This window comes from Bombina bombina, chromosome 4, assembly GCF_027579735.1.
Source record: "Bombina bombina isolate aBomBom1 chromosome 4, aBomBom1.pri, whole genome shotgun sequence".
Taxonomy (NCBI): domain Eukaryota; kingdom Metazoa; phylum Chordata; class Amphibia; order Anura; family Bombinatoridae; genus Bombina; species Bombina bombina.
In genome coordinates, this window is record NC_069502.1 from 490,945,229 (window position 1) to 490,971,497 (window position 26,269).

The 26,269-nt window shown below is 37.8% G+C and overlaps 1 protein-coding gene across 1 annotated transcript in view; it reads left to right on the forward strand.

The window, feature by feature from the left end:
- The first annotated feature begins 1,478 nt into the window (after positions 1-1,478).
- Positions 1,479-26,269, forward strand: part of HCRTR2 (hypocretin receptor 2) — a 359,074-nt gene continuing 334,283 nt past the window's right edge. Inside the window, exons 1-2 of the mRNA XM_053711967.1 lie at positions 1,479-1,722; positions 7,329-7,507. Coding sequence (XP_053567942.1) covers positions 1,479-1,722; positions 7,329-7,507 — 423 coding nt within the window. The remainder of the gene's footprint in view (positions 1,723-7,328; positions 7,508-26,269) is intronic.

The following is a 26,269-nucleotide window of genomic DNA, read 5'->3' on the forward strand; positions in this document are numbered from 1 at the left end:
GCAGCAGCAACCACAGCCTCCCAGACACTGTTCAGAGAGGTGTACTGTTTTCCCTCCTTGTAAATCTCACATTTGATGATGGACCACAGGTTCTCAATGGGGTTCAGATCAGGTGAACAAGGAGGCCATGTCATTAGATTTTCTTCTTTTATACCCTTTCTTGCCAGCCACGCTGTGGAGTACTTGGACGCGTGTGATGGAGCATTGCCCTGCATGAAAATCATGTTTTTCTTGAAGGATGCAGACTTCTTCCTGTACCACTGCTTGAAGAAGGTGTCTTCCAGAAACTGGCAGTAGGACTGGGAGTTGAGCTTGACTCCATCCTCAACCCAAAAAGGCCCCACAAGCTCACCTTTGATGATACCAGCCCAAACCAGTACTCCACCTCCACCTTGCTGGCGTCTGAGTCGGACTGGAGCTCTCTGCCCTTTACCAATCCAGCCACGGGCCCATCCATCTGGCCCATCAAGACTCCCTCTCATTTCATCAGTCCATAAAACCTTAGAAAAATCAGTCTTGAGATATTTCTTGGCCCAGTCTTGACGTTTCAGCTTGTGTGTCTTGTTCAGTGGTGGTCGTCTTTCAGCCTTTCTTACCTTGGCCATGTCTCTGAGTATTGCACACCTTGTGCTTTTGGGCACTCCAGTGATGTTGCAGCTCTGAAATATGGCCAAACTGGTGGCAAGTGGCATCTTGGCAGCTGCACGCTTGACTTTTCTAGGTTCATGGGCAGTTATTTTGTGCCTTGGTTTTTCCACACGCTTCTTGTGACCCTGTTGACTATTTTGAATGAAACACCTATTGTTCGATGATCACACTTCAGAAGCTTTGCAATTTTAAGAGTGCTGCATCCCTCTGCAAGATATCTCACTATTTTGGACTTTTCTGAGCCTGTCAAGTCCTTCTTTTGACCCATTTTGCCAAAGGAAAGGAAGTTGCCTAATAATTATGCACACCTGATATAGGGTGTTGATGTCATGACCACACCCCTTCTCATTACAGAGATGCACATCACCTAATATGCCTTATTGGTAGTAGGCTTTCGAGCCTATACAGCTTGGAGTAAGACAACATGCATAAAGAGGATGATGTGGTCAAAATACTCATTTGCCTAATAATTCTGCACTCCCTGTATAAATATAAAAAAAAGTAACCTAACAAAGTAGCAACTCGCTTCTTTGAAACCACAGATCCTATTCTTAGCTCACTAGAAGATTTCTTCTCAGCTATGGCTACTTTATATAAAGACACTAACATACAATTAACAGCAGAGAACAATCTTAGAGCTTTAAAGCAGGAACAAGAGCAGTTTGAAGATCACAAGGCAAAATTCCAACTATGTTCCACTGATTCTGGCTGTAATCAATTAAGCTTGAAAAATCAATTTCCGACTTGGACTTTCAGACCATCTAAAAGATGAACTCTCTCATATTGAGATGCCTGATTCCCTGGAATCACTAATTAAAATATTCATCACCATGGATCATAGATATAGAGAGAGGAAAGATGAAAAGGCACAGCCTGATAATCACACCAGGAAGACTTCATACTACCCCCCTGAAAGATCTACTCAAGCTGCTTCACCCATGGATATTGGTACAGTTAAATGGCTACTTTCACAACAGGATAAACTCACATATAAAATGGCAAATGTGCGTCTATACTGTGCCAGTAACGTACACCTTGTATCCTCCTGCCCACTTCTAGCATGTCAGAAGAAGGGTAAGTCAGCCTCATTTACAGTACTCAGTATTACTAATCATGTACCTCATTGATCACTCTCTCAATTTTTGCAGTGGGACCATGAAATAATTCCTGGTGAAGCTATGATTGACTCAGGTGCATTCGGCATGCTTATTGATGCATCCTTTTTAAATAAAAATACCTAAAGTGTTGAAGCAAACCCCTATTCCTGCGAGAGTTATTGACGGGTCTTATTTTTTAAAGGGTCCCATAACACACCACACCATTCCCCTTCTTGTTTCTACCTCAACAGGACACAAGGAATACATAACTTTTGATATCATGCCTACAGCAGTACATTCCATTATTCTTGGACATCCCTGGTTACAAAAACACAACCCACACATAGATTGGATACAAAATATAGTCACATTCCAATCACACTACTGCCAATCAACTTGCACACCAAAAAAATACAAATTCTTCACATTGAACCATATGTTCCAGGTATTTAAAGTGATTTTAGTGATGTTTTCAGCTTAAAGGAGGCTGAGAATTTGCCACCGCACTGAATATATGACTGTCCTATTAATACCATTCCAGGAGCTAACATTCCCTTTGGCAAGATCTATCCTCTTTCTCAAAATGAACTACAGTTTTTGCGTGAATATCTTAATGAAAACCTCAGAAAAGGGTTCATCATCCTTCAACTTCCCCTGCCACAGCAGGCTTATTCTTTGTAAAAAATAAAGACGGATCATTTAGGCTCATTATCGATTACCATGCTTTAAATTCCATAATGGAAAAAAAACGTTACCCATTACCACTAATACCGGAATTACTAGAATGATTAAAGGACACAGCATTTGACACAAAACTCTATTTAAAGGGAGCATATAACTTGATAAGGATCAAAAAAGGGGATAAATGAAAAATCACATTTGGAGCCCGTTATGGGTTGTTTGAATACTGTGTCATGCCATTTGGCTTATCTAATGCACCTGCAACTTTCCAGTTTTTCATAAATTATATTTTGATAGATGTAATGGATACATGCGTTGTTATATATCTTGATGCTATATTAATTTAATCTAATAATTTGAAGGAGCATATTAAACATGTTCGCTGGGTACTTGGTCATCTCAGGGACCACCATCTCTACGCAAAACTGGAAAACTGTCAGTTCAATGTCACCTCTATAAAATTTCTTTTTTATATAATTTCCAAAAATGGTATTCAAATAGATTCAGACAAAGTTTATAAACTTCAATGCCTATACCCTCAACACAACAAGCATTACAACGATTCCTCAGTTTTGCTAATTTTTACAGAAGATTTATTTATAACTTCTCACAGATTGTAAAACCTCTCACCCAACTAACAATGAAACACCACAAATTCAAATGATCTACTATTCAACAACAGGCTTTCTAACTATTAAAGGAAAAAATCACTTTAGCACCAATCCTTAGTTACCCAGATCCTGACAAGCAATTTATACTTGAAGTAGACATATCTAATTTCGGATTAGGAGCTATACTCTCTCAAAGGGTTTTAATAACCACCACATTACATCCTGTAGTTTATTACTCTAGAACACTTACACCAGCTGAATTCAATTATTCAGTGGGTGATAAGGAACTCTTGGCTATAAAGTCATCCTTAGAGACTTGGAGGCATCTTTTGGAAGGTACAAAGATGCCCTAAAAGATGCCCTAAAAGATGCCCTTCATCATTTACACTGATCATAAGAATCTCAAATATTTAAAAAACAACAAAACGCATTACATACAGACCTGTGACAAAAAATACCAAGGCAGATTCCCTTTCCAGACTTCATGAAATGACCTCTCAATCAGATGTACCAGCTTACATAATACCTCCAAAAAAGATAGTCACGTTATCCACTTCTCTTGAACAAGAGATACTATCAGCATTGAATTCAGATGATCAAATACCACATACAAAGGTCATAAAAACAGGTTTATATTACCATAACAGGTTTATATTACCATAGCAATCTACTATATGTTCCTCCATCATTATGCAACAGCCTTCTTAATACTTCCATGACTCTCCTATCTTTGGTCCCCCCGGTATCACCAAGACATTGGAGTTACTCAAAAGAGCATTTTGGTGGGCAAATATAGACACCACAGTCTATGAATATGCTACCACTTGTGAAAATTGTGCTCGGAATAAAGTAGACAGCAGAAAACCTTTTGGTTTCCTTACTCCACAACCCATTCCAGATGTGCCCTGGAGTTTTATATAATTGGATATCATTGTAGATTTACCAAAGTCTCAACATCACAATACTATTCTAGTGGTAGTTGAGCACTTGACTAAATTGTCCCACTTTATACCTTTGAAAAAACTTCCCACAGCTCAAAAGACTGCTGTAGTCTTCATCTCTCAAATAGTAAAATTTAATAGATTACCATTATTCTAAGTGATCGGGGAACGCAATTTACCTCAAACTTCTGGAGATACCTATGTAAATTGCTGCAGATTTATTCAAGGTTATCAAGTGCTTACCCCCCCCCCCCACAGACAAACGGTCTCACTGATCATGTTAACCAAACCTTGGGACAATACCTTAGTTGTTATACAACACATTTACAGTCTGATTGGTTGGTGCTCTTGCCAATGGCAGAATTTGCCTATAATAATTCTATTAACTCTTCTAGCAAAACTACTCCTTTTTTGCCACATATGGTTACCATCCACAAACACTTACACCATTACCAACTACCTCCTCATCTCCAGCAGCCTTGGATTTTTCAATAAATATAAAAAATTTGCTCATAATTAAAGAATCATTTAGCAGAAGCAAAAAAGAAACAAAAACGATATTATGATCAACACCGAACTGCGCCACCACATTATAAACTCAATAATCTAGTTTGGATTTCTACAAAAAGCCTCAAACTGAATGTCCCTAGTAGGAAACTAGGAGATCCATACGTTGGACCTTTTCCCATCAACTGAATCATCAACTCCAATGCAGTATCTCTGACTCTACCAGATAATTGCAAGGTTCATCCAACTTTCCATGTATCTTTACTCAAACCATATAAAGAGGATCAAAACCCGAAATGCCAAAACATTTCTAGACCTCCTATTATGGTCAAGGACCATCTCGAATACGAAGTTGAATCTATCCTCAATTCTAGGATAAGACATAAGACATTAGAATACCTGATCCATTGACGTGAATACAGTTCTGAGGAGGATTCTTGGATTACTTATATCGAGATTCATGCTCCTAAGCTTGTCAAGTTGTTTCATAAACTTCACCCATTACAACTACACGTTTGAATCCTCGTAGTGGATTCCTTCAGGAGGGGATACTGTCACTACTGTTCCTGTCTCTTTAAGGAAGTACCTCCTCCTCCTCCTCAACACTGCCTTTATCAGCTGTGTTCAGACAAGCAAACTTTGCTTGGTTAATGCATGTCAGTTGCATTGCTACTGAAAACAAGCAGCAGCATTTCTAAAGATCGTCTATATTCTCAGGGGATTTCAACAGAGCGGATCTTTGAGTTGCCTGGAATCTATTCCGTTGCTTATCAGCAGACTCATCTACTTTGTTTTGTTTTCTCTTAAAGGGACATTGAACCCAATTTTTTTCTTTCGTGATTCAGATAGAACATACAAATTTAAACAACTTTCTAATTTACTCCTTTTATCAATTTTTCTTCGTTCTCTTGCTATCTTTATTTGAAAAAAGAAGTCAGAACCTTGGACAGCACTTGTTTATTGGTGGATGAATTTATCCACCAATGAACAAGAACAACTCAGGTTGTTCATCGAAAATGGGCCGGCATCTAAACTTACATTCTTGCTTTTTAAATAAAAATACCAAGAGAATGAAGAACATTTGATAATCGTAGTAAATTTGAAAGTTGCTTAAAATTGCATACTCTATCTGAATCAAAAAAAGAAAAAAAATGGGTTCAGTGTCCCTTTAAGATTCTACTTTGTTGTGCCTGTACGCTAAACCATAAATCTTACTTTGAATCTTTCTCCTGCTGGTTCCAGTCAAAGGCACCACATTCCTATGTCTGCTACAGTCAATTTCTACTGTGTCTCCATTCACAAATCCAGTAGAACTCTTTGAATCTCAACTCCTAAGGTATTGTTCTACCTCTGAACTCTATATTGTGACTGTATTTCAATCTATAATTGGCTCAGTTTATTTTCCAGCTGCTGTTTTCTGTGTTTGAAATTACTTAATATCACCAGTAAGCCTCAAGATACAGTTCAACTCAACTAGCTTGTGTTTTCACTCTGAATTTCATTTAGATTTTATTTAAGGTTTTACCTCTTCTCAGTAAAGTTTATATATATACATTTATTTCTGCTTATTCTTATTAGACAAACATTCCCATTATGTATGATACAGTTTAGCTAGATTAATTGCTATTAAGTTGTTTATGCACTACTTATATAAAGCTCGTAAGTTGTCAAAACAAATAGCTACATATATAATTTCCTATTGTTTTTTTTGGATATTGAATCCATCATGGTACTTTATTTAGACACTAACTAGTTTTAACTGGTTATGTGTTGCACTTGTGTAGGGCATTTCCCTAAAGTTAACAGCTCTTTTGCCAAATAATTAAAACAAATACCCCTAACATTACAAACCCCCCACCCCCCCAAACCACCAAAATAAAAAAAACCTAACTAATAAAACCAAATTTACCCATTGCCCCAAAAAGGTATTTGTGTGGGCATTGCCCTTAAAAGGGCATTCAGCTCTTTTAAAGTGCATTAAAAATAAAAAAGCCCTAATAAAAAAAACACCCCAAAAAAACGAACACTAACCCCAAAATCGGTATTCACAATTCCTGAAGTCAGGCAAAAGATCTTCATCCAGACGGCTCCATCTGTATCCATCACGGGACCCGGCATCTTCTATCTTCATCTTCTATCTTCATCCCATTGGAGGTGGAGCAGTCTGTGAATGCGCAGAGGCAGTGGTCCATGTGGAGGTCCAGACGGAGGTCCATTGGTCCGACATGGAGGTCCTCTTCAACCGCCACACACTGAGGATTCAATGCAAGATAACCCTTTTATATTGGGGTACCATTGCATTCCTATTGGGGATTTTTCTTGCGCTATGGAGGTTTTTTCAAACTTGTAATGGCTGCGTTATGGAAATTGATGTGTTATGGGCCATAACGCTACAATTTGAGTCATATCGCACAACTTGTAATCTAGATGTATATGAGCTTTTGAAAGTATTTTACACATTAAGGTCTTAAAAAAATAGCTCTTTTAATCATAAAACTTGGTTATCAGCTTTTATGTACACATACAATGATAGATTAAATGGATAGATGGATAGACAGACAGACAGACAGACTGACAGACAGACATACAGATAGATAGATAGATAGATAGATAGATAGATAGATAGATAGATAGATAGATAGATAGATAGATAGATAGATAGATAGATAGATATATTAGATAGATAGATTATAGATATATGTTATTAAGATGTTATTTCTGAAGAAGAATGGATATGTTTTGAAAGAATACCATTTTTCAATTGCATTATAGCTGAATTCACTTTCTGTTTTCGGTAGTTAGAGGATTAATTTTTTTTAACATTGACTCTATGTACTCTTCAGTTTGTGTTGCAGTCTGGAAGAACCACCATATGAGGACTGTCACCAACTATTTTATAGTCAACCTTTCACTTGCCGATGTCCTAGTTACTATCACTTGTCTTCCAGCAACCTTGGTAGTTGATATTACAGAAACATGGTTCTTTGGGAAGACTCTCTGCAAAATTATCCCTTACTTACAGGTATAGTTTTTAAATATTTTACACATTCCAGATTTAAAAAGTAAATCTATTTTTTTTATCATTTTAGAACACAATATATCCTCATAAAATGGTTTAAAAATGTTAGATTACATATGGATGGATTTATTTATATTGCATTTTTCTCTGTTTAAAATTTTTAACTATATATTAAGGGCCAGATTACAAGTGGAGAGCTATTTAATGCTCCCGCTCGAGTGTTAACTGCACTAGAAGTAATCTTTTTGCGAGTGTCTGGTTACACTCGTATTACAAGTTAAAAGTAAAATGTTATCAATATTCTATTCACTCATAGAAGTTATGGAGCAAAATACGTGGGGGAAAAAATCTAACACCCTATTTACAAGCAAACCCGATCACATATTCTCAAGTGTGCTAACCCGACATGAAAATATGAATATTTCCCATTCCAATATTCTTCAAATAGCAGAATATGTTCTATTTATTCATAAATACATATTTATGTGTATATATATATATATATATATATATATATTTCGCAAACAGTTAATCAGAGCTCTGAGATTGCACTAGACCGACGTGCGTTAACTAGAATTGCACTCAAGCGATCGTGTTTACTTTTAACTTGTAATACATGCCGAAATCCTGATACCCACGATAGACCCCTTTTTGTTTGCACATAACTGTTAACATGTCACTCATTATCTAGCCCTAAATATGAATTTATGGATTTCTTGTTAAAGTTAAATAATTATATTGTAGATTGTTTTTTTAATTGTTGTTTTAATTAACACACTGTAATCTCTAGAAATTTGTTTTGGAATTATCTTTATTTTAATAATATATGCATTGTTAATAGCATTCATGAAAAATGCATTCCAGCCGTAACAGAGGGGCCGGAATAATGAGTCTTTTAGTTCACTACATAGAGGATTGGAAACCATTACAAATTAAAAAGTAATATTAGAAAATACAGAAAACGATGTACAGTTCTGTTAATGACACAATATATGTAGTGTAGCATCTGGATCAAACAATTATGTAACACAGCTAGAACAATAATAATGGCTGGTATAGGAAATACATTTATAATCAACAATCTAAGAAAAAGAAAAACCTAAAATGTAGATATGTCATGCAAACTTCCACTATTAGATTAAGCATTTTTGTGTAAAATATATATTTTAATAAAAAATGGGCGCTATCCGATATATGGTGCAGGTTTCGACGCAAGCGTGGAAACCTGCACCACCCGTAGTTTCAGCTCGCAACTCGAGCTATCCCATAACCGGCGCCGTCAGAGGCTAAAGTGTCGCAAGTCTCACAAACCAGCTATGTCCTGAAATCTGTGTAAGTACAAATTTCTGGAGTCGCCAGTGACTTATGGCACTTTAGAAAATGCCGCCGCATAAAAAAACCTGACTAAGTTATTAAATCACCCGTACTGTCTAACATGCCTCCCAAACATAGCCCGAAACGTCTAACCCACTATCCCCCCTCACTCTCCTAATAATAATAAATGTATTAACCCCTAAACCGCCGCTCCCGGACCCCGCCGCACCTAATAAAGTTATTAACCCCTAAACCGCCGCTCCCAGACCCCGCCGCCACCTACATTATCTATATTACCCCCTAATGTGAGCTACCTATTTTATCTATATAATCCACTAATGTGAGCTCCTACACCGCCGCCATCTATATTACCTACCCCCTAATGTGAGCCCCTTACACCGCCGCCATCTATATTACCTACCCCCTAATGTGAGCCCCTTACACTGCCGCCATCTATATTACCTACCCCCTAATGTGAGCCCCTTACACCGCCGCCATCTATATTACCTACCCCCTAATGTGAGCCCCTTACACCGCCGCCGTCTATATTAACTACCCCCTAATGTGAGCCCCTTACACCACCGCCATCTATATTAACTACCCCCTAATGTGAGCTCCTACCCCGCCGCCAGCTATATTAAAATTATTAACCCCTAATCTAATCCCCTACCCTGCCACCAGCTATATTAAATTAATTAACCCCTAATTTAATCCCCCTACACCGCTGCCAGCTATTTTAAATTAATTAACCCCTAATTTAATCCCCCTACACCGCCGCCATCTATATAAAAAAGATTAACCCCTAATCTAACCCCCCTAAACCGCCGCCACCTATATTAAATAGATTAACCCCTAATCTAATCCCCCTACACCGCCGCCACCTATATTAACTATATTAACCCTAATTATATTAGGGTTAATATAGTTAATATAGTTATTATATTATATATAGTAACTATATTAACCCTAATTATATTAGGGTTAATATAGTTAATATCATTATTATATTATATATATAAGTAAGTATAATAACCCTATCTAACGCTAACATCCCTAACTAAATTCTTATTAAAATAAATCTAATTAATATTAATATTATTAATTAAAATATTCCTATTTAAATCTAAATACTTACCTATAAAATAAACCCTAAGATAGCTACAATGTAATTAATAATTTTAGGGTTTATATTTATTTTACAGGTAACTTGGTATTTATTTTAACTAGGTACAATAGCTATTAAATAGTTAATAGCTATTTAATAGCTACCTAGCTAAAATAATTACCAATTTACCTGTAAAATAAATCCTAACCTAAGTTACAAATACACCTACACTATCAATAAATTAAATAAACTACAAATATCTAAACTAAACTACAATTAAATACACTAAACTAAATTACAAAAACAAACAAACACAAAATTACAAAAAATAAAAAAAGATTACAAGAATTTTTAGCTAATTACACCTATTCTAAGTCCCCTAATAAAATAACAAAGCCCCTCAAAATAAAAAAAATTCCCTACCCTAATCTAAATTACAAAAGTTAACAGCTCTATTACCAGCCCTTAAAAGGGCCTTTTGTGGGGCATGCCCTAAAGAATTCAGCTCTTTTGCCTGTAAAAAAAACAACACCCCCCCATTACAACCCACCACTCACATACCCCAATTCTAACCCACCCAATCCCCCCTTAAAAAAACCTAAGTCTAACCCCCAAGTGCTCCTTACCTGTCCTGAAGACCGGCGGAGAAGGTCCTGTTCCAGGTGGCGACCTCTTCTTCCAGGATCCAGCCGGCGCGGAGCGGAGGAGTTGAAGACCAATGACTGCGGAGCTGAAGACTGTCCATCTGGAACTGAAGACCGGCGATGCTGGAACTGAAGATCGGTGACGCTGGAACCCGAAGACCTCTGGAACTGAAGACCGGAGCCGGAACATGGAGGATCCTCTTCATACGATCGCCGCCGTACACTGAATAGGAATTGAAGGTACGCGATTAAAAATGGCGTCCCTTGAATTCCTATTGGCTGATTTGAGCCTTCAAATTCAAATCAGCCAATCGGATGCAAGCTACTTTAATTCTATTGGCTGATTTGAATAGCCAGTAGAATAAGAGCTACTGTAATTCTATTGGCTGATTAGAATAGCCAATATAATTACAGTTGCTCTTATTCTATTGGCTATTCAAATCAGACAATAGAATTAAAGTAGCTCGCATCCGATTGGCTGATTTGAATTTGAAGGCTCAAATCAGCCAATAGGAATTCAAGGGACACCATTTTTAATCGCGTACCTTGAATTCCTATTCAGTGTACGGCGGCGATCGTATGAAGAGGATCCTCCTCGTTCCAGCTCCGGTCTTCAGCTCGGGAGGTTTTCGGTTCCAGCGTCGCCGATCTTCAGTTCCAGCATAGCCGGTCTTCAGTTCCAGATGGACGGTCTTCAGCTCCGCGGTCATCGGTCTTCAACTCCTCCGCTCCGCGCCGGCTGGATCCTGGAAGAAGAGGTCGCCGCCTGGAACAGGACCTTCTCCGCCGGTCTTCAGGACAGGTAAGGAGCACTTGGGGGTTAGACTTAGGTTTTTTTAAGGGGGGTGGGTTAGAATAGGGGTATGTGGGTGGTGGGTTGTAATGGGGGGGGTTGTTTTTTTTACAGGCAAAAGAGCTGAATTCTTTGGGGCATGCCCCACAAAAGGCCCTTTTAAGGACTGGTAATAGAGCTGTTAACTTTTGTAATTTAGATTAGGGTAGGGAAATTTTTTTATTTTGGGGGGCTTTGTTATTTTATTAGGGGGCTTAGAATAGGTGTAATTAGCTTTAAATTCTTGTAATCTTTTTTTATTTTTTTGTAATTTAGTGTTTGTTTGTTTTTTGTAATTTAGTTTAGTGTATTTAATTGTAGTTTAGTTTAGATATTTGTTGTTTATTTAATTTATTGATAGTGTAGGTGTATTTGTAACTTAGGTTAGGATTTATTTTACAGGTAAATTGGTAATTATTTTAACTAGGTAGCTATTAAATAGTTATTAACTATTTAATAGCTATTGTACCTAGTTAAAATAAATACCAAGTTACCTGTAAAATAGCTCACATTAGGGGTATGTAATGTAGCTGGCCACGGTGTAGGGGGATCACATTAGGGAGTTATACTTTTAATGTAGCTGGCGGCGGGGCCCGGGAGTTGCGGTTTAGGGGTTAAATACTTTATTAAAGATTGCGGTGGGGGATCGCGGTTGACAGGTAGATAGACATTGCGCATGCGTTAGGTGTTAGGTTTTATTTGGCAGGTAGTTTAGGGAGTTACGGAGCTCCAATAGACAGCGTAAGACTTACTACGGCTGCATTTTGTGGCGAGGTGAAAATGGAGTAAGATTTCTCCATTTTCGCCACGTAAGTCCTTACGCTGTATATTGGATACCAAACTGCACGGGTTTGGTATACCTGCCTATGGCCCAAAAAACTATGGGCGAAGGCAGAAATATACGAGCGTAACTTCTAGGTTACGCCATATATAGGATACCAAACCCGCACGAATTTTGGCGTCGCCGGCTTTTGCGGGCGATGCTGCATATCGGATCGGGCCCCTTGTCTTTTCAAAAATATTAGCAGGGTGAAACCTGAACAGTTGTATATATATTAGCTTAGAATATCAAGTCATTGGAAAAGTCATGGTATATGGTCTTCATGAAGCTGTCTTCCAGAAACAGATCATATGACACTTTAATTGCATATATTTGGATTCCATTCAAAGTGTTAGGTATGGTGTGTAAATCAAAATGTTACAAATCCCAATACGTCTATTCATGGTTTAAATTTTCATTCAAAAATAGTAGGGAATTTTTGGTTAAAGTGTTTGATTAATACAATACACTGATTGACGCCTCTTGTAAACACCTCAACTTTAAATACAAACACTTCTGTATAGCTATAATATCAGATACACAGTTTGTGCCAGGACTCATTTAAGGGTACATTAACAGGACCTACTTTTCAGTACTCTGCTTCTCTTTTTTTATCCCACATTCGACTCCCAATTTGGCTCCCAATATGCTAGATTATGGGCTTTCTACCTGACTCTACTCTAAGAGTAAGATAGGGCAGACATATAGTTATGTATATGTATATCTGAACTAGAGCACAGATTAAATAATCAGCTTATCAGTAAACATGGTTATTAACTTCATTTTACCCACGGTAATTCTGAAAATCTGGCCTGTTAGGGAGACCTGAGAAGAGGTTTGAAAACCCCTGTTTTAGATAAAGTACTTAGGTTTTATAAAGTAATGGGCACCACCATGTTTGAACTAGTTTTTGTTTATCTCTGTGCAAACAAGGCTGTGTGCCTGTTAGGGAGGCCTGAAAACAGGTTTTAAAACCCCTGATCTAAACTAAACCTTTAAACTTATATTTTTAATATTTAAACAGCTAATATTGGGGTTGATCACCATCTTTCTGCCATAGGCTCCAGAAATTATTTTTTTATATATTGGGCGAATTTGGAGCCGAATTTCTTTCTGGTTAAAAACCAACTTTCGCAAATGCATTTTCAAAAGAGAAGGGCTTATTGAGTGGTAACTGCTTGTATTTGAAATAGAAACTGGGAGGTCACCCAAACATTGCACATATTATAACCCAGTCACACTTCTTAAAGGGACACTGAACCCACATTTTTTCTTTTGAGATTCAGATAGAGCATGCAATTTTAAGCAACTTTCTAATTTACTCTTATTAGCAAATGTTCTTCATTCTCTTGGTATCTTTATTTGAAAAGTAAGAATGTAAGTTTAAATGCCGGCCCATTTTGGTGAACAACCTGGGTTGTTCTTGCTGATTGGTGGATAAATTCATCCACCAATAAAAAAGTGCTGTCCAAAGTTCTGGACTTTCTTTCAAATAAAGTTAGCAAGAGAACGAAGAAAAATTGAGAATAGGAGTAAATTAGAAAGTTGCTTAAAATTGCATGCTCTATCTGAATCACAAAATAAAAAAAATTGGGTTCAGTGACCCTTTAAGGTTACAGCAAGGCTCTATTCATGGAACCCTGTTTTGCACTTAGCAAGGACAAAACTCATTTAAATGTGTAACATACACTGATTGTCATCAAAAGACACCCTCCAGATGAAGGTGATATGTATTTTGGCAGGAGGTTAAATCCAAGCTCTTTCACCACAGTGCATCTATTATTGAACTTGCAATCTGTAAACAGCATTTGTGACCAGATTGTGTAGTTTGCTGTATACAGCCTCTCCAATAGGGATAAATGGTGCTTTAATTAATTGATGCTACATATATATGTTAATAAATCCTCTAGAATGTCTGCAGTGGCCATTTCAGAATGTTTAACATAGGTGTAATGTAAAAGACTTTTTGGAAATAGCAGTGAAAAAGTCTAACAGTTGGCCTGAAAAGCCCTTTCAAGGACTTTTCAGGCGTCTAGAGGTGCTGATTTAGAATTCTATAAGCCAAAATTAGGTTTGAAATGTAGTTGAAAATTGAGCTGAAAACATATTGTGATCGCCAAATAGTTTTTCGCTACATAGTGCAGATACTACTTTTTTGACCTGCCAAAAAGTCATTTGTGAGTGCAAAATAGAGCCAAAAACGCACTATTGTGATAACGTATTGTAAAGTAGTCTTTTCCAGAAAACAAATTAAAAATGCAGCTCCCAGTAGATTGTGATCGAGGCCATCATTGTAAAAAATACATTTATATATTGTGTACATATGCATGATTTAAACATAAGCAAACCTCATGAGACCATTTGCAAACATACAGGGCCAGATTACAAGTGAACATTATTTGATGCTCCCACTCAAGCATTAACTGCATTTGAAGTAAGCTTTTTGCGTGCCGGGTTGTGCTCATGTTACAGGTTGAAAGTGAACTGTTTTTGCTTGCACGATAACCCGTTGAATGTAAAAAGACAAACATAGAATATTGCGTAAAATAACGTATTCCCCCATAGAAGTCAGTGGAGCAAAAATCATATTGCATATTCTCAAGTGCGCTAACCGAACATGAAAATTTGAATAAATCACATTCCAAAGTTCTTCACTTAGAATAATATTTTATATTTAATAATAAATATATATTTATATATATCTATGATTTTGTTTGCACAAATATAAATGTATACCTATATACATGCCCTCCACTAACATTGGCACCCTTGGTAAATATGAGCAAAGAAGGCTGTGAAACATTGTATTGTTAAAACTTTTGATTTTTTTGTTCAAAAAGTACACGAAAATATTCTGCTCTCATGTATATCAAGCAATTGCAAACACAACACAGTTTTATACAAAAAAAAAAATATCTTTGTTAAATATATGTGTGCCACAATTATTGGCACTCTTTTAGTCAATACTTTGTGCTACCTCCCTTTGCCAAGATTACAGCTCTGAGTCTTCTCCTATAATGCCTTATGAGGTTGGACAATTTATAGCAAGGGATCTGAGACCATTCCTCCAAACAGAATCTCTCCAGATCCTTCAAATTTCAAGGTTGATGCTGGTGGACTATCATCTTTAGTTCACCCCACAGGTTTTCTATGGGGTTCAAGTCAGAGGAGTGGGATGGCCATGGCAGGACCTTGATTTTGTGGTCAGTAAACAATTTTTGAGTTGATTTTGATGTATAATTTTGACTATTGTCCGAATGGAAGATCCAACCACGGACCATTTTAAGCTTTCTGGCAGAGGCAATCAGGTGTTTATTTAATATCTGTTTAAATTTGATAGAGTCCATGATGCAATGGTTCCTAAATGTCCAGGTCCTTTGGCAGAAAAACAGCCCCAAAACATTAAAGAACCATCACCATATGCAACCATGGGGATGAGGTCCTTTTCCATATGGCTACCTCTCTGTGTGTGCCACACCCACCTCTGGTGTTTATTGCCAAAAAGCTCTATTTTAGTTTCATCTGACCGTAGAACCCAATACTATTTGAAGTTCCAGTAGTGTCATCGTTTTTGGATGAGAGTAGAGGTTTTTTTTCTTGAGACCCTTCCAAACAACTTGTAGTGAAGTAGGTGACGTCAGATTGTAGTTTTGGAGAATTTTTGATGCTAAGATGCAATTAACTTCTGCAATTCTCAAGCTGTGATCCTTGGAGATATTTTTGCCACTCAAACCATCCTCTTCACAGTGCATTGAGACAATATAGATACATGTCCTCTTCCAGGTTGATTCATAACATTTCCAGTTGACTGGAAATTCTTAATTATTGCCCTGGTTGTGGAAATTAGCATTTGCAATGCTTTTTTTTTTTCTTATAATTTTTTATTGAGGTTATATAGAATATCAACACAAACATTGTTACAGTATAGTCATAACACAGTGTTTTGAGCTTAGACAATACAACAATGAAAACATATCTGCAATATACATCTTGTACTTTATAGCATAGAAATAAAATATGATTCTGATATATAGATATATGGATACTATATATATGGATACTATTAACCTATATATTTAGTATGTAACCTCTTTCATTTTATATATATATATATATATATATATATATATATATATATATATATATATATATATATATATATATATATATATATATATATATATATATATATATATATATTTGGCTATTCCCCGCTTTAATCAACAGCCACTCTTGAGCTATAAATTTTGACAGTGCAAGTAGTTGGGGATAGTGGTATCAAAATTGAGGAGATATTGAGGACATTTTGAAATAGATATATAGTATGTCACATTAACATCATACTCTCAGGACAGATTATGAGTAACTATTTGAATCATGATTAATGGTGTGGTTAGTCGTGGTCTAACCAATCTGGACTTGTTGAACACTCAGGTGTATTATTGTTAAATAAAATACTTTAGTCATTAAGAGTGTCTCCATTGCTTTTTTGTACATGGAAATCTACCACATCACCATTAATACAGGTTAATAATGAGCATTGAGAAGTTTAGACATACATGGAAATAAAGGTAAAGGTTCTATAGGATTTATTTTCCGTTGCTTACGTGGTAAGCGCACTGGTGAAGAGAAAAGGAAAAAGAGGGAGGGAAGGGAGGGGATGAGGGTAGAGTCTAGCGATCTATGTGAACTTACAGGTAATCTCTAAATGATCCCTCGGATTTGGGGGAGGAAAAGAGAGATGGAAATGGGTAAAGCCAGGGAGGGAGTGGGAGGGCAGGACCAGCAGAAGCTTACAGGATTGGGTTGTTGGGGGAAATAGGTCGAAGATTGCACCCTCTCGTGTCTACAGAGTAAACCATTTATGAGAGGGAGAGTGGGGCTAGTATTTAGAGGATGGGACTCTTATGCGGATATGGGTAGGGACTAATATTGGAACATTGACTATCGGGCAATTATCCATAGTCGAGGGTTGTTTCCTCAGTGGGAGATAACACACGTATTGTTGGTACTAGTAGGGATTATGAGGATATGTAGCATTTAAAATCAAAGCAAGATATCCTGGAATATATCTGTAATGTTGGGCTGCTGCACTAGGTACATAACAGAATTAAGTAGATCCTTAGCTATAAAGGTATGAACAAATTGTATCTGGATAAAGGCTGTGCTAAACAACAAATATAGTATCTTCAAGACATAAAAAATTCTTAGCGAATTTTATAAAAAATAATATATAGGTGAGGCTGTTCAGTGTATTATGGTATTGTCACAAGGGTATGGGCCCTATACCCCGCGACAAGTGACAAAGTGCTCACCTTCGGCTCAGTGAGTTATATAAGGTAGGAAAAATCTGATTGGCTGATGGAATCAGCCAATCAGATTGAGCTCGCATTCTATTGGCTGATCGGAACAGCCAATAGAATGCGAGCTCAATCTGATTGGCTGATTCCATCAGCCAATCAGATTTTTCCTACCTTAATTCCGATTGGCTGATAGAATCCTATCAGCCAGTCGGAATTGAGGGGACGCCATCTTGGATGACGTCCCTTAAAGGAGCCTTCATTCGTCGTAGTCCGTCGGTGAAGAAGGAGGTTCTGCGTCGGCGGGAGGAAGATTCAAGACCCGGCTTGGAAGATGACATCGCCCAGATAGAAGACCTCTTCAGCGCCTCTTGGAAGATGACATCGGCTGGATCAAAGACTTCTTCAGCGCCGCCTGGATGATGACTTCATCGGATGGAAGATTTCTTCAGCGCCGCTTGGAGGATTAACTTCTTCCGCTCCGGATGTCCACTTCGGTTCCATCGCTGCTCGGCTGAGTGAAGACAAGGTAGGATGATCTTCAGGGGATTAGTGTTAGGTTTTTGTAAGGGGGGTTTGGGTTAGATTAGGGGTATGTGGGTGGTGGGTTTTAATGTTGGGGGGTTGTATTTTTCTTTTACAGGCAAAAGAGCTGAACTTTTGGGGGCATGCCCCTACAAATGGCCCTTTTAAGGGCTGGTAAGGTAAAAGAGCTTTGAACTTTATTTAATTTAGAATAGGGTAGGGCATTTTTTTATTTTGGGGGGTTTGTTATTTTATTAGGGGGCTTAGATTAGGTGTAAGTATCTTAAAATTGTTGTAATATTTTTAAAATGTTTGTAACTTATTTTTTTATTTTTTGTAACTTAGCTTTTTTTATTTTTTGTACTTTAGTTAGTTTATGTAATTGTATTTAATTGTAGTTATTTGTAGGTAATTTATTTAATTAATTTAATGATAGTGTAGTATTAGGTTTAATTGTAACTTAGGTTAGGATTTATTTTACAGGTAATTTTGTATTTCTTTTAGCTAGGTAGTTATTAAACAGTTAATAACTATTTAATAACTATTCAAACTAGCTAAAATAAATACAAAGTTACCTGTAAAATAAATATAAATACTAAGATAGCTACAATATAATTATTATTTATATTGTAGCTATATTAGGGTTTATTTTACAGGTAAGTATTTCGTTTTAAATAGGAATAATTTATTAAAGTATAGTGTAGTGTTAGGTGTAATTGTAACTTAGGTTAGGATTTATTTTACAGGTAAATTTCAGTTTATTTTAGCTAGGTAAGCTATTAAATAGTTAATAACTATTTAATAGCTATTGTACCTAGTTAAAATAAATTGAAAGGTACCTGCAAAATAAAAATAAATCCTAAGATAGCTAGAATATAATTATTGTTTATATTGTAGCTATATTAGGGTTTATTTTAAATATAAGTATTTAGTTTTAAATAGGATTAATTTAGTTAATAATAAAAATATTATTTAGATTTATTTAATTAATATTTAAGTTAGGGGGGCGTTAGGGTTAGTGTTAGACTTAGGTTTAGGGGTTAATAACGTTATTATAGAGGGCGGCGGCGTAGTGGGGGGCAGGATAGGGGTTGATAAATTTATTATAGGTGGCGACGGTGTAGGGGGGGCAGATTAGGGGTTAATACATTTATTATAGGTGGCGACGGTGTAGGGGGGGCAGGATAGGGGTTAATACATTTAATATAGGTTGCGTCGGGTTCAGGAAGCGGCGGTTTAGGGGTTAATACATTTATTATAGTTGCGGTGGGCTCCGGGAGCAGCGGTTTAGGGGTTAATACATTTATTATAGTTGCGGCGGGGTCAGGGAGCGGCGGTTTAGGGGTTAATATGTATAGAGTAGCTTGCGGTGGGCTCCGGGAGCGGCGGTTTAGGGGGTAATAATTTTATTTAGTTGCGGCGGTGTAGGGGGGACAGATTAGTGGTGTTTAGACTCGGGGTACATGTTAGGGTGTTAGGTGCAGACAGCTCCCATAGAAATCAATGGGATGTCTGTCAGCAGCGAACTTGTACTTTCGCTATGGTCAGACTCCCATTGATTCCTATGGGATCCGCCGCCTCCAGGGGTGGCGGTTTGAAAACCAGGTACGCTGGGCCGTAAAAGTGCCGAGCGTACCTGCTAGTCATTTGATAACTAGCAAAAGTAGTGAGAATGTGTGTGCGGAACATCTGGAGTGATGTAAGAATCGATCTGTGTCGGACTGAGTCCGGCGGATCGAAGCTTACGTCACAAAATTCTGTTGGGGTAACAGATAATGGTTATCTGTTACCCCAACATATGGCAATAGCAGGAATACCATACTCCTGAGAGATCACAAGCAAAATCCTCAACATAAGGAAAATATCCATTGGAAGTTTCCATTCAGCAAGCGGCACGCACAAGAACAGAGTATCCATACTTTCCTGCTGAAAACTGTCATAGACAACACATCACCACCGTTCCAGAATTACCTGAGTTTACCTTTTGAGACCACTCATTACCTCATATGATTGAGGGTAAATCCGGTAAGAAGACACCTATTATAGTGAATGCTGTAGATTCTATTCCACATTAACATCGGAGATAGAAAATACTTTTTATGCATTTTTACCAACGAACAGTATATTTATACTAAGACTTTATCACTACTGGTACACCTCATAATAGAATCATAATTTACATATGGTATTTGTTGCGCTGAATTTTTTATATGATTCATTCTCTTTTGTGTTAACATTTCTATAAGTGACAAGGGTACACTTTGATCATTTCAAGCTGCACTACCATTTGAACGAACAGGTAGTTATATTATACTACTCTCTGTCCACTTAGTACATTATGTATAATTTAGCGCTGGTAACATCTCTTGCCTAACTATATATATATATGTGTGTGTATACATCTACACAGAGGTATATATACGCACAAATACACACATGAACCTAGATTTCATGTCAACCAGACTCAATAACTATATAGGTGTCAATAAATATACCCCTTGCAAATTGTTATAACATTCTTTCTATATCTGCCCTGAAGTGTCTTCATTTTCATGTAAACGCAGCAGCATAGCATACATTAGTATAGGCATATCTAGATAAGTTACCGTTTATAAAGATTATAAAGATAAATATCGCAACTTGTTATAGGGAGGTGGAACAAAAGGAGAAATTGTCATATGCCACACATTGAATGCACTTTTACTATATTCTAAGTCAGTCCTGACATATTTAGTTAAAAACAATTGGAACCTAGGAACAAACGTAATGTACTTATCTATACAACTTTAGCCAGAGGAAAAAAGTCCTGGTCTTTTGAAATCTAACGGCAGCAGATTTATGATGTAACTGAGTCTATCCCACTCCTAAGCGAGTCTAGAGCTGTGTAGAGTAGCTTAGGAGAGCTGCAGCGGGGAACTGTGGAGGAGTGTTGTGAGATAATGTAAAGATCTCTGCTTGTGAAAGTTTTCCTTGTCAAAATAGCATACTAGAATTCTGTCTAATATATAGACTTGAGAGAGGGATAGTATATTAGGAGGACTACTGAAATAAATATACTCTGGAATTAAATATATCCCTAGCTATCAGGAAATGTAACAGTTTGCTAAATAAAAGACAAAACAAAGGGGCGCCTCATGTGTAGTATCATCAAATAAGCATAAAGCCACAGAAAAAATCCAAATGGGTACTCACAAGGCTCTGGAGCACACCTATGTGCTTGTAGGGACAGGCTGCAGATTTTATCAGGTGTGACAGCTCACCCACAGAGGATATCAGTCATTAACTGTAGTAGGAAAATAAAACACAGGAAAAGCACCAAATTGTGCAGATCACAAAGGATATGGTGTTTGACTTAGCACAAAGAAAGATTGGGTACTCACATATTAGATGAGCACACTTATGTGCTAGTAGGAGCAAGCTGGCATATTATGGTAAGGTGTGTCAGCTCACCACAAAGGGACTTTTCCTTAGGATGCAATATCCAAAAGTGGCAGACTTCACTGTGTTAGGTTCCACTCCAAGCAGGTGCAGGCAGGTAAAATCACTCACAAGAGTATTTTTTAAAAATTAAAAAGTTCTATTTATTAAAAACAAATTAAAATACATATACAAAGGAGTGAACTAGGGGCATACAGTCAAGCCCCCTGTAAATGCAACGCGTTTCTCGGCTCATATGCCGTTTTCTTAGGCATATTTTTTACCCTGCTACTGTCAGTAGCAGGGTAAAAAATATGCCTGAGGAAACGGCGTATGAGAGGAAACGGCGTATGAGCCTGAGGAACGGCGTATGAGAGGAAACGGCGTATGAGCCGAGAAACACGTTGCATTTACAGGGGGCTTGACTTATGTGCTAGTAGGAGCAAGCTGGCATATTATGTTAAAGTGTGTCAGCTCACCACCAAGCGACTTTTCCTTAGGATGCAATATCCAAAAGTGGCAGACTTCAGGGTGTTAGGTTCCACTCCAAGCAGGTGCAGGCAGGTAAAATCACTCACAAGAGTATTTTTTAAAAATTAAAAAGTTCTATTTATTAAAAACAAATTAAAATACATATACAAATGAGTGAACTAGGGGCATACAGTCAAGCCCCCTGTAAATGCAACGCGTTTCTCGGCTCATACGCCGTTTCCTCTCATACGCCGTTCCTCAGGCTCATACTCCGTTTCCTCTCATACGCCGTTTCCTCAGGCATATTTTTTACCCTGCTACTGACAGTAGCAGGGTAAAAAATATGCCTGAGAAAACGGCATATGAGCCGAGAAACGCGTTGCATTTACAGGGGGCTTGACTGTATGCCCCTAGTTCACTCCTTTGTATATGTATTTTAATTTGTTTTTAATAAATAGAACTTTTTAATTTTTAAAAAATACTCTTGTGAGTGATTTTACCTGCCTGCACCTGCTTGGAGTGGAACCTAACACAGTGAAGTCTGCCACTTTTGGATATTGCATCCTAAGGAAAAGTCCCTTTGTGGTGAGCTGACACACCTTACCATAATATGCCAGCTTGCTCCTACTAGCACATAAGTGTGCTCATCTAATATGTGAGTACCCAATCTTTCTTTGTGCTAAGTCAAACACCATATCCTTTGTGATCTGCACAATTTGGTGCTTTTCCTGTGTTTTATTTTCCTACTACAGTTAATGACTGATATCCTCTGTGGGTGAGCTGTCACACCTGATAATATCTGCAGCCTGTTCCTACAAGCACGTAGGTGTACTCCAGAGCCTTGTGAGTACCCATTTGGCTTTTTTCTGTGGCTTTATGCTTATTGATGATACTACACATGAGGCACCCCTTTGTTTTGTCTTTTATTTAGCATCTCTGGACCATTGTTGGTGAGGAGGAGGCTGCCATCGTTGGGAAGAAAGATACACTTTTTAATCTGAAATTGAACTTTCCTTTAACATGCCAAATTGCTGGCAATTCTAATTGTATTTACATGCTTATATATCATTGAGGTTATCACTAGCTATTTATTAGCGCTCACCCTTTTGTTGTGTAGAATGTACACAGTTTACCTAACTAGAGTCTTAATTGTGTGAGACAATGTTTATATTAAACTAGTAGCTTTAGAGGTTAGGACAGCAATCAAGTGTACAATTTTTTTAAATTTTTTTTTTGGTATAGGGTAACTAATTTAACTGATTATAGTTGGGATAGTATAACAAACTTGCCGCTAGATTTAGAGTTCTGCGCCTAAAGGGGTGCGTTAGCTACGCAGGCTTTTTTTCTCCCACATCTTTTAAATACCACTGGTATTTAGAGTTCACATAAGGGCTGCATTTGGCTCCAAAAAGGGAGCGTAGAGCATAATTTACCGCCACTGCAACTCTCAATACCAGCGGTGCTTACGGACGCGGCCAGCTTCATAAACGTGCTCATGCACGATTCCCCCATAGGAAACAATGGGGCCGTTTGAGCTGAAAAAAAAACCTAACACCTGCAAAAAAGCAGCGTTCAGATCCTAACGCAGCCCCATTGTTTCCTATGGGGAAACACTTCCTAAGTCTGCACCTAACACCCTAACATGTACCCCAAGTCTAAACACCCCTAGTCTTACACTTATTAACCCCTAATCTGCCGCCCCCGCTATCGCTGACCCCTGCATATTTTTTTTAACCCCTAATCTGCCGCTCCGTACACCGCCGCCACCTATGTTATCCCTATCTACCCCTAATCTGCTGCCCCTAACACCGCCAACCCCTATATTATATTTATTAACCCCTAATCTGCCGCCCCCAACGTCGCTGCCACCTACCTACAATTATTAACCCCTAATCTGCCGACCGGACCTCACCGCTACTATAATAAAGTTATTAACCCCTAATCCACCTCACTAACCCTATAATAAATAGTATTGACCCCTAATCTGCCCTCCCTAACACTGCTGACACCTAACTTCAAGTATTAACCCCTAATCTGCCGACCGGACCTCACCGCTACTCTATTAAATTTATTAACCCCTAAAGCTAAGTCTAACCCTAACACCCCCCTAAGTTAAATATAATTTTTATCTAACGAAATAAATTAACTCTTATTAAATAAATTAATCCTAAGTAAAGCTAAATACTTACCTGTAAAATATACCCTAATATAGCTAAAATATAAATTATAATTATATTATAGCTATTTTAGGATTAATATTTATTTTACAGGCAACGTTGTATTTATTTTAACCAGGTACAATAGCTATTAAATAGTTAATAACTATGTAATAGCTACCTAGTTAAAATAATTACAAAATTACCTGTAAAATAAATCCTAACCTAAGTTACAATTAAACCTAACACTACACTATCAATAAATTAATTAAATAAAATACCTACAAATAAATACAATTAAACCTAAGACTACACTATCAATAAATTAATTAAATAAAATACCTACAAATAAATACAATTAAACAAACTAACTAAAGTACAAAAAATAAAAAAAGAACTAAGTTACAAAAATTAAAAAAATAATTTACAAACATTAGAAAAAGATTACAACAATTTTAAGCTAATTACACCTACTCTAAGCCCCCTAATAAAATAACAAAGCCCCCCAAAATAAAAAAAATGCCCTACCCTATTCTAAAAAACAAATAGAAAAGCTATTTTTACCTTACCAGCCCTTAAAAGGGCCTTTTGCAGGGCATGCCCCAAATAATTCAGCTCTTTTGCCTGTAAAAAAAAAAAACATACAATAACCCCCCAACATTACAACCCACCACCCACATACCCCTAATCTAACCCAAACCCCCCTTAAATAAACCTAACACTAAGCCCCTGAAGATCTCCCTACCTTATCTTCACCACGCTGGGTATCACCGATCCGTCCAGAGGAGCCTCCGAAGTCTTCATCCAAGCCCAAGCGGGGGCTGAAGAAGTCCATCATCGGGCTGAAGAGGTCCATCATCGGGCTGAAGAGGTCCATCATCGGGCTGAAGTCTTGATCCAAGCGGGAATTGAAGAGGTCCATCATCGGGCTGAAGTCTTGATCCAAGCGGGCGCTGAAGAGGTCCATCATCGGGCTGAAGTCTTCTATCAAGCGGCATCTTCAATCTTCTTTCTTCCGGATCCATCTTCATCCCGCCGACGCAGAACATCCATCCTGGCTGACGACTTCCCGACGAATGACGGTTCCTTTAAGGGACGTCATCCAAGATGGCGTCCCTAGAATTCCGATTGGCTGATAGGATTCTATCAGCCAATCGGAATTAAGGTAGGAAAATTCTGATTAGCTGATGGAATCAGCCAATCAGATTCAAGTTCAATCTGATTGGCTGATCCAATCAGCCAATCAGATTGAGCTCGCATTCTATTGGCTGATTGGAACAGCCAATAGAATGCGAGCTCAATCTGATTGGCTGATTGGCGGTAAGGTCCGGTCAGCAGATGGGGTTAATAATTGTAGGTAGGTGGCGGCAACGTTGGGGGGCAGATTAGGGGTTAATAAATATAATATAGGGGTCGGCGATGTTAGGGGCAGCAGATTTGGGGTACATAGGGATAACGTAGGTTGCGGCGGTGTGCGGTCAGCAGATTAGGGGTTAAAAAAAATTAATAGAGTGGCGGCGATGTGGGGGGGCCTCGGATTAGGGGTACATAGGTAGTTTATGGGTGTTAGTTTACTTTAGAGCACAGTAGTTAAGAGCTTTATGAACCGGCGTTAGCCCAGAAAGCTCTTAACTCCTGGCTTTTTGCTGCGGCTGGAGTCTTGTCGTTAGATTTCTAACGCTCACTTCAGCCAAGACTCTAAATACCGGCGTTAGAAAGATCCCATTGAAAAGATAGGATATGCAAATGGTGTAGGGGGATCTGCGGTATGGAAAAGTTACGGTTGGAAAGTGAGCGTTAGACCCTTTCCTGACTGACTCTAAATACCAGCGGGCGGCCAAAACCAGCGTTATTAGCCCCTAACGCTGGTTTTGACGGCTAACGCAGAACTCTAAATCTAGCGGTTGGTATGATAAACAGCATAATATGATATATATTGGTTCAAGTACCTAAGGTATGCTTCCCTGAGAGCTAAGTCCATATACACATAATGTGTTAGTGTATAACAGATCTAAAATCAAAGGGCTGGGAATCTTGAAATAGACCAGGGCAATTAGGTAAAACAAGCTACAAGATCACGTACGTCTGCTGCATATAGCAGACTGTAACTAATTCTTGACTCCCCTCTAGTGGTCACAGTTGGTATCAATATCTTATCACAGGATTTTTTATTTGTCATTC